Source organism: Dendrobates tinctorius, unplaced genomic scaffold (genome assembly GCF_039654945.1).
Source record: "Dendrobates tinctorius isolate UK_male_01 unplaced genomic scaffold, ASM3965494v1 ptg000074l, whole genome shotgun sequence".
In the NCBI taxonomy this organism is placed as follows: Eukaryota; Metazoa; Chordata; class Amphibia; order Anura; family Dendrobatidae; genus Dendrobates; species Dendrobates tinctorius.
In genome coordinates, this window is record NW_027361742.1 from 6694263 (window position 1) to 6705071 (window position 10809).

At 41.3% G+C, this 10809-nt stretch overlaps 1 protein-coding gene across 1 annotated transcript; it reads right to left on the minus strand.

The window, feature by feature from the left end:
- Nucleotides 1-9183: 9183 nt before the first annotated feature.
- On the minus strand, nucleotides 9184-10257 carry LOC141096374 (beta-1,3-galactosyltransferase 2-like). The gene has a single exon (XM_073582927.1). The coding sequence runs from the start codon at nucleotides 10255-10257 to the stop codon at nucleotides 9184-9186; it is 1074 nt and encodes a 357-aa protein (XP_073439028.1).
- Nucleotides 10258-10809: the final 552 nt, after the last annotated feature.

Genomic DNA, 10809 nt, shown 5'->3' on the forward strand with positions numbered 1-10809 from the left:
AGAAGCATGGCCTTGGCTGTTCATGAATGGGGGGCCCCTGGGGAGAAGCATGGCTGCTCATGAATGGGGGGCCCTGGGGGAGATGCTTGGCTGCTCATGAATGGGGGGCCCTGGCCTGGGGAGAAGCATGGCCTGGCTGCTCATGAATGGGAGGGCCCATGGCCTGGGGAGAAGCATGGCTGCTCATGAATGGGGGGCCCTGGGGGAGATGCTTGGCTGCTCATGAATGGGTGGGGCCCTGTCCTGAGGAGAAGCATGGCCTGGCTGCTCATGAATAGGGGGGCCCCTGGCCTGGGGAGAAGCATGACATTGGCTGCTCATGAATGGGGGGCCCCTGGGGAGAAGCGTGGCTGCTCATGAATGGGGGGCCCTGGGGGAGATGCTTGGCTGCTCATGAATGAGGGGGCCCTGGCCTGGGAAGAACCATGGCCTGTCTGCTCATGAATGGGGGGGCCCCTGGCCTGGGGACAAGCATGGCTGCTCATGAATGGGGGGCCCTGGGGGAGATGCTTGGCTGCTCATGAATGGGGGAGCCTGGCCTGGGGAGAAGCATGGCATGGCTGCTCATGAATGAGGGGGCCCCTGGCCTGGGGAGAAGCATGGCCTTGGCTGCTCATGAATGGGGGGCCCTGGGGGAGATGCTTGGCTGCTTATGAATGTTGGGCCCCTGGGAGAGATGCTTGGCTGCTCATGAATGGGGCGGCTCATGGAGGGAGAAGAAACCTGAATCGGGTGGCCCACATAGGGGGAGAAGCAGCATAAACTGGGGTGGACACATGGGGAGAAGCAGCATAAACTGGGGGTGCCATATAGGGTGAGAAGCACTATGCCAAAAGTAGACTGCATTTGGGGGAGAGCATTGTGAGACAAAGGGAAATGGGGGTGCCTATGCATATTACATGGAGGATGTCTTGGGCTATATATATTATTTAGGGGCTATGCTGGGCTGTATATATTACCTGAAGGCTATGCTGGACTGTATCTATTACCTTAAAGCTATGCTGAACTGTATATATTACCTGGAGTGGAGGCTATGCTGGCCTGTATTTATCACCTGGAGGCTGTGGTGGGCTGTATATATTACCTGAAGGCTATGCTGGACTGTATCTATTACCTTAAAGCTATGCTGAACTGTATATATTAGCTGGAGGCTTTGCTGGGCTGTATTATATATCACCTGGAGTCTGTGCTGGGCGCTGTATATATTACCTGAAGGCTGTTGCTGTAATGTATATATACAGCCAGTGTACTTACCCATTTACACACATTTTCCCCAGACCCAGCATTCTTATTTTGTGTAACAGCCACTTGTGTGGCACGGTATCAAGCGCTTTGGAAAAACCAAGATTTACCACGTCCAATGACTCACCTTGGTCCAGTCTATAGCTTACCTCTTCATAAAAACTGATTAGATTGGTATGATAGGAGCGATTCCTCATAAACCCATGCTGATATAGAGTTAAACAGTTATGCTCATTGAGATAATCCAGAATAACATCCCTCAGAAACCCTTCAAATATTTTACCAACAGTAGAGGCTAGACTTACTGGCCAATAATTTCCCGTTTCACTTTTAGAGCCCTTTTTGAATATTGGTACCACATTTGCTTGCGCCAGTCCTGTGGAACAGACCTCGTCGCTGTAGAGTCCCTATATATAAGAAATAATGGTTTGTCTTTTCAATTACTTAGTTCTCTTAGTACTATTACATAACTTTCACACCTCTTCTTGGGTTAGATTGGTGTCCCTTAATATAGGGTTTTCTTTGTCTCTTGGCATTTCACCTAGCAGTTCATTTTCCACCATGAATACTGTGGAGAAGAACCTGATTAATATACTAGCGTTTTCCTCGTCATCTACAACCAATCTTTCTTACAATTTTTTAAGGGGCCTACACTTTCACTTATGATTCTTTTACTATTGGCAGACGAATTACCTCTATACTATTCCTCTTGATGAATTAATCTAGGAGTGCAATGATCATATTGACACCACAGGTGTGTCACAGTATTTTATACCATTGGGCATTAAAGAAAAAATGAATTACATTTTAACACCAAAATTTAGTTTTAGCCCCATGTTTTACATTTTCACGAAGAGAAATGGCAAAAACGGTAAAAATAGCACAAAAATTTGTCCCACAATTTCTGCTGAATGTAAAAATACCCCATATATGACTGTACACTACTGCTTACCCATACGGTGAGACTCGGGAGGGATGGAGTGCTATTTGCTTCCTGGAGCTCAGATTTTCCTAGAATAGTTGGCAGACTCCATATACAGAGCTCCTAAGTGAAAGAACAGCAGAATCCTCCTTCAAGTGACCACATTTTGGAAATTATACCTCTTTGGGAATTTATCTACAGGTATAGTAAAGATTTTGACTCCATGGGTGTTTTCCAGAAAAAAGAAACATTGGATGTTACTGAGTAAATTGAAAAGTGGAATTGTAAGATGTAAGTGACATTGTAAGTTGTAGTGACCAGTATGTTGTAGTGACCAGTACGTTATGCCAAGCTTATGCTTGTGGAGACACACATCCATAAATTAGGCAAGCTCTCATCCCTACAGAATTGCCAAACATGTGGATGCTAAATGTGGTTAAGACACACTGGGGCTTTGAAGGGAGAAGGACATTTGGATTTGATAGCCCAGAATTTGCTGGATTTCTTATGGGATGCGAGAAGCCATAGCACATTTCCAAAGCCTTCATACTACCAGGAATGTTGAAGCCCCCTATATTTCCATTGACAGATGACGGACCTGAATGGTGACTTGATATTTTTGTGCATTGAGTTGAAGCTTTTATTAGGAACATTATACTTAAATTTTGGGATCACATTTATCTGGTGCTCTAGGCTGAGCTCTTACTTTGGGGCTTCCATCTAAATCTCCCAGTGACATGATTCAGATGAAACCTCTGAGGGATCCATTCACTATAATGAGGCAGCAGAGTTACTCTGAACTCTGTATCTGGCCTCTGTTCAGCGGTTTCCTTGCTTTCAGAAGTGCACAAAACTGTGGTGGACAGCGCTTTTATGCACTCCTAAAAAGACGAACACCGCCTATTCACAGACAAGACAGCATCCACAGTGCCTCCATCTCCCTCATTATAGGAAATCTTTTGCCTGGGGTTCCATCTGAATCATGTATTTTAGAGATTTGCATGGAAACCTCAATGTAAGCGATCAGCTCAGAGTGCAGGATAATTGTTTGCCGAGCCTTAGGCTGGGATCACACATGCGAGAAACTCGGACGAGTCTCGCATCTTAATACCCGGCACTGCCACGGACACTCAGGAGCGGAGCATGTGGCTGCATGTATTGCTATGTGGCCCCACGCTCCGATCCAAGTGCTGGTGGCAGTGCCGGGTATTAACATGCGAGACTCGCCCGAGTTTCTCGCATGTGTGATCCCGGCCTAACTGTGGTCTTTGAAAGTCAGATTGAAAAAAATCGACAGCAGGTGAAGAATTGATTATATTTATTTTTTAAGCTGCTCCTTGTGCGGTATAAGTGATTATACAACCTTGTTCTTCAAATCGGTGCAATTACAGTGATACCAGATTTATATTTTTTTTCAAGTTTGGTTGCACATTAAAAAACGCTTTTTATTGTAAAAACTAAGTTCTGCAAAGCCACATTTTGAGAGCTATAGTTTTTACATGTTTTTGTCAACAGAGTCATGTGCTTGCTTTTTTGGGCCAGTTGATGTTATTATTGCTAGCATTTTTGGTCACATAATGTTTTTGATCACTTTCCATTCTGATTTTTGGGTGGCAGAATGTGCAAAAACCAGCTATTCTTTTTTTTAATACGGTTTCACCTGTGGTAAAATTGATAAGTCCGCTTTATTCTTCGGGTCAGAACAATTACAGCGATACTCCATTTATATTGTGTTTATGCTTTGCCACTTTTACACATTAAAAACTATTTTATAGAAAAACAAATTATTTTTGCATCGCAGTATTCCATCTCCCTCATTATAGGAAATCTTTTGCCTGGGGTTCCATCTGAATCATGTATTTTAGAGATTTGCATGGAAACCTCAATGTAAGCGATCAGCTCAGAGTGCAGGATAATTGTTTGCCGAGCCTTAGGCTGGGATCACACATGCGAGAAACTCGGACGAGTCTCGCATCTTAATACCCGGCACTGCCACGGACACTCAGGAGCGGAGCATGTGGCTGCATGTATTGCTATGTGGCCCCACGCTCCGATCCAAGTGCTGGTGGCAGTGCCGGGTATTAACATGCGAGACTCGCCCGAGTTTCTCGCATGTGTGATCCCGGCCTAACTGTGGTCTTTGAAAGTCAGATTGAAAAAAATCGACAGCAGGTGAAGAATTGATTATATTTATTTTTTAAGCTGCTCCTTGTGCGGTATAAGTGATTATACAACCTTGTTCTTCAAATCGGTGCAATTACAGTGATACCAGATTTATATTTTTTTTCAAGTTTGGTTGCACATTAAAAAACGCTTTTTATTGTAAAAACTAAGTTCTGCAAAGCCACATTTTGAGAGCTATAGTTTTTACATGTTTTTGTCAACAGAGTCATGTGCTTGCTTTTTTGGGCCAGTTGATGTTATTATTGCTAGCATTTTTGGTCACATAATGTTTTTGATCACTTTCCATTCTGATTTTTGGGTGGCAGAATGTGCAAAAACCAGCTATTCTTTTTTTTAATACGGTTTCACCTGTGGTAAAATTGATAAGTCCGCTTTATTCTTCGGGTCAGTACAATTACAGCGATACTCCATTTATATTGTTTTTATGCTTTGCCACTTTTACACATTAAAAACTATTTTATAGAAAAACAAATTATTTTTGCATCGCAGTATTCTGAGAGAAATAACTTTTTTTTTATTTTTCTGGTGATGGAGCGATATGGTGGCTTGTTTTATGAGGGACAAGGTGACTTTTTCAGTGATACCATGTTTTTAACATTAATCTTTTTAATCGCGTTTTGTTTGGAGGTGTGATGATAAAGCATTGTTTTTTGCCCCTTTTCTTATTTTTCAATGGTGATCACTGAAGGGGTTAACTAGTGGAAAAGTTTTGTGAGGCAGGTTACCCAGATGCAGCATTTCCAAAAGTGTACTTTTTTGTTTATTATATTCTTATTTAAAAACTAAATATTTTTACAATTTTTTTTACTTTCTTTATCTTTTTTATTTTGTCCCACTATGGTATTTTCACTTTCAGCAGCCTGATCGCAGTTATAGTCCATTGCGATGCACAAGCATTGCAATGCATTTCAACTGTCAGCCCTTTAGACCATGTTCCGCTCATGGCCTGAGTGGCTTACAGTAGCCTGGTGACCTGGATATCATCATAATGACATCAGGTCAGCATGACAATCATTGGGTCCCCACAATGACATTGCGGGGGCACCTATCAGAGTGTAGAAGGATTTCCTGTACTCCCGCTAAATTTTCAGTCGCAAGCAATCACAGAGTTTAGGTTGTTAAAGTGCCGGGGGCAGTACAGGTATTGCTCCTGTACTGAGTGTCGGGTGTCAGCTATCAAAACCAGCTGACACTTGGCAGAGATCGCGTGCACACAGCTTCAGAGCGTGCAAAATTGCCTGGATGTTCTCAGTACTTCAAAGGTTGGTAACTAACAGCCGACCAAGATGTACTGAGAATGTTCAAGCTCATGAAGGGGTTAATTTGCAAGACTGGTTCAAAGCTAATTGAATCCCTTGTGCAAAAACAACTTTTGGAACTTCCTTGTGCATTCAAATACAGGATATGTGTATATTTGTGGTTTTATGCATAGAAACCTATGTAGTTATGGAGATAAAAGAAGCCAATGCCAACCATAGGATTCAAAAGGGAGACACAAAAATAAATTCTATGTAATGGATAACATTGCTGAGTAGCCATCAAGAAGGGTGAGATATATAAAGGTCTCTTTGATCTCCAAGATGGTGGATGCCAAGGCACAAGTTTAATATGCACTCCTACATAATCTTTGATTATGAGTACTATACAAGACTGGAGAGAAGTTTTTGTTATTAATTTGTATTAACAGCTTTTTACACTTTGAACCAATTACTAGTTTTCCACAAGTCACAGTTACAAAGGTGTTGTAAACCATTTTTATATGCAGCATTGACATGGTTCATAAAATAAATAAATCAGCAAAACATATTTATATCCACATATTATTATATAACGTGCATACATGCTATACAGGTGCATCTCACAAAATTAGAATATCATCAAAAAGTTAATTATTTCAGTTCTTCAATACAAAAGTGAAGCTTATATATTATACTAGCTGAAGAGCCCGGCGCTGCCCGGGCATAGTAACTAACTGCGGTTAGTTGTAGCAAATTATAATTATCCTCCATCCCATAGTCCTGTGCCCATATACCCATCACACATCCTCCATCCCATAGTCCCATGCCCATATACCCATCACACATCCTCCATCCCATAGTCCCATGCCCATATACCCATCATGCATATTCTCCTTCCCATAGTCCCATGCCCATATACCCATCATGCATTTTCTCCATCCCATAGTCCCATGCCCATACACCCATCATACATATTCGCCATCCCATTGTCGAGTGCCCATATACCCATCATACATATCCGCCATCCCATAGGCTCGTGCCCATATACCCATCATACATATCCTCCATCCCATAGTCCAGTGCCCATATACCCATCACACATCCTCCATCCCATAGTCCCATGCCCATATACCCATCATACATATTCTCCATCCCATAGTCCCATGCCCATATACCCATCATACATATTCGCCATCCCATAGTCGAGTGCCCATATACCCATCACACATCCTTCATCTCATAGTCCCATGCCCATATACCCATCATACATATCCGCCATCTCATAGTCCGGTGCCCATATACCCGTCACACATATCCTCCATCCCATAGTCCAATGCCCATATACCATCACACATCCTCCATCCCATAGTCCCGTGCCCATATACATATCCGTCATCCCATAGTCCCGTGCCCATATACCCATCAAACATATCCTCCATCCCATAGTCAAGTGCCCATATACCCATCACACATCCTCCATCCCATAGTCCCGTGCCCATATACATATCCGCCATCCCATAGTCCCGTGCCCATATACCCATCATACATATCCTCCATCCCATAGTCAAGTGCCCATATACCCATCACACATCCTCCATCCCATAGTCCCGTGCCCATATACATATCCGCCATCCCATAGTCCCGTGCCCATATACCCATCATACATATCCTCCATCCCATAGTCCAGTGCCCATATACCCATCACACATCCTCCATCCCATAGTCAACCATTATGACATCATAATGAGCGGCAGCAGGGCTTGTGACCTATGATGACATCAGCGTCGCCATGGCAATCATTGTGACATCATAATGAGGGGCGGGGCTTGATATGCACACACTGCTTTCCCAGTATGCAAATAGGGGCATTATGACATCATAATGAGGGACGGGGCTTGACACACACACACTTTTTCCCCCAGTATGTAGATAGGGGCAAAATTGTTTGGTGAATTGGAACGCGCGGGGTTAAAATTTCACCTCACAACATAGCTTAGGACGCTCTCGGGGTCCAGACGTGTGACTGTGCCAAATTTTGTGGCTGTAGCTGCGACGGTGCGGATGCCTATCCCGGACATACACACACACATACATACACACTTTGAGCTTTATATATTATATAGAGTCATTACAAACAGAGTGGTCTATTTCAAGAGTTTATTTTTATTAATGTTGATGATTATGGCTTACAGCCAATGTCAGCCCAAAAGTCATTATCTCAGTAAATTAGAATACTTTATAACACCAGCTTGAAAAATGATTTTGAAATCCGAAATGTTGGCCAACAGAAATGTATGTTCAGTAAATGCACTCAATACTTGCTTGGGGCTCTTTTGGCATCAATTACTACATTAATGTGGTGTGGCATGGAGGCGATCAGCCTGTGGCACTGCTGAGGTGTTATGGAAGCCCAGGTTGCTTTGATAGTAGCCTTCAGCTCGTCTGCATTGTTGGGTCTGGTGTCTCTCATCTTCCTCTTGACAATACCCCATAGATTCTCTATGGGGTTAAGGTCAAATGAGTTTGTTCGCCAATCAAGCATAGTGATACTGTTTTTTTTTTAAACCAGGAATTGGTACTTTTGGCAGTGTGGACAGGTACCAAGTCCTGCTGGAAATTGAAATTTCGATCTCCAATAAGCTTGTCGGCAGAGGGAAGCATAATGTGCTCTAAAATTTCCTGGTAGATGGCTGTGCTGATGTTGGTGTTGATAAAACACAGTGGACCTATACCAGCAGATGACATGGCTCCTGAAACCATCATTGATTGCGGATACTTCACACTAGGCCTTGGAAATCAATGTCCCAGAGTTTGGAGGAAGAGTGTTAAGACAGACAATCCAAGCTGCTTAAGGTCTAGCGTGAAGTTTCCACAATCAGTGATGGATTGGAGAGTCATGTCATCTGCTGGTATAGGTACAATGTGTTTTAATCAAGACCAAAGTCAGCACGACCGTTTATCAGGACATTTTAGAGCACTTCATGCTTCCCTCTACTAACAAGGTTTTTGGAGTTGGAAATTCAATTCTCCAGCAGGACTTGGCACCTGTCCAGACTGCCAAAAGAACCAATACCTGGTTTATAAGCAACAGTATCACTGTGCTTGATTGTCTTGTAAAGCTGAAGATGAGAGACACCTGACCCCACAATGCAGAAGAGCTGAATGCTGCTGTCAAAGCATCCTGGGCTTCCATAACACCTCAGCAGTGCCACAGGCTGATCGCCTCTATGTCACACCGCATTCATGTAGTAATTGATGCCAAAGGAGCCTCGACCAAGTATTGAGTGCATTTACTGAACATACCTTTCAGTAGGCCAACATTTCGAATTTTAAAATCATTTTTTCAAGCTGATGTTAAAAAGTTTTCTAACTTACTGAGATAATGACTTTTTGGCTTTCATTGGCTGTAAGACATAATCACCAACATTAACAGAAGTAAACACTTGAAATAGATCACTCTTTTTGTAATGACTCTATATAATATGAATTTCACTTTTTGCATTGAAGAACTGAAGTAAATTAACTTTTTGATGATATTCAAATTTTGTGAGATGCACCTGTACATGAACGGTATTATACATGCACTAGAAGTGACTGCTAACATGTCCATTTATTATCCTGAACAATTATCCAAAAATTTATAATGTCCGTTGGAGTCATATAATGAGAGGTAATAATGCTGTTGTAGACACATGGACTGAATGGAACAAAAAAATTATTGAACAAATAACTTTCTGGAGGTTGTGTTATTTTTATACCCTCCCTATCAAGGCAGATTCCCACAAACACATCTTCTAGATAAACATAGTTAACTTTTAACGATGATCTTAAAATCTTCGGTGCTACATCTCCAGAGAATACATAGCCTGTCCCTGAGCAAAAGCTGGGATAAAATTCATCAGGATAGAGGGTATGAGGCATGTGCCATTTACTATTTTCGCTTCGGTGTGGTCGTTGATCTAACATTAAATGACCTGTAAAATAATTTTGTTTTTGAGGTTGGTCAGGTCCCAGTAGATCTAATAAACGTTCTGTATTAACGAACATATCACTGTCAGTCTTCATAATGTATTTAGCTGTAGGGCAATAGTTGGAGACCCATTCTATTCCCATCAATGTCTTAAAAGTCAAATTTTTATATGTATCCTGGAAGTCCTTTTGGATAATATCATGGTACTTCTCGCTTTCCTCTAAGACGGCATTGAGGTCCTGCTGGCTGCTCTTGCCGAATAAAAACAAACACATGATAGATGCTCCATGTTTTAAAGTCTCATTTCCAAATGTTCTCCTTATAGCTTTACGGTTTTCAATTTCACTTGCAATTGTTGCTATTAAAAATATTAAGAAGGGACTTTTAACCTTGCATTTATTTGGTTCATTTATGATATATGGATAAGACTTAATATCTATGTACCCCAAAGTGGAGGATGATGAATTAGATGGTGTTTTGAATTGTACTTTCTCAACAAACATAAATCCAAGTTCATTTTTTTCCAATGTCTCTCGATTGCTTAAAGAATAACTTTTGTTTCTTTTATTGGCTTGATAAGTTGAATGTCCTTCCTGGTAAAATCGATATGCAGCAAATAGGCTACTGACAACAAATATGTAAATGAAAATCCAAATAAATACTGTAACAGAAATCAATGATAATTTTCCACGTAACACCATTGTAATTCATAGATTTTTAGCATGCAAAAAGTGATGGTAATAATGCAGATTTTATTCTGTATCACAACGGGGTTTTTTCTAGTTATAAAATTTCTTCTTCACCTAAAGAAGATATAATAAAAATATGTCAGATCAAATAACAGTAATTTGTGTCATCACAGGAAATCATCAGAACGTTCAAAGACACCTTAAGGTGTTATCGGAAGACATTATCAAGGGTATGAATGAATAAAATATCAATGTTTCAGGATATATCCTGCTTTCCTATGAATAATTTAGAATATGTTTCAGAATATTCCTAGCATTTACAGTTGCAGTGAAAAATATTCGATCAACCCCACTTACAACTTATGTTTATTAGCAACATTTACAAACTTTCTACTGTTTGCAATAAATCAATCAAGAACAATTCAATTGCCTCAATACAACTAATATAACAAGTAGCGACTCCTAATTCAACACAAAATGCCACTAATACAAACTACCATAGACTCAGCATAATTATACCCCTTCTAGATAAGCATCATTAGTAAAAGTGAGCAAATCAATATG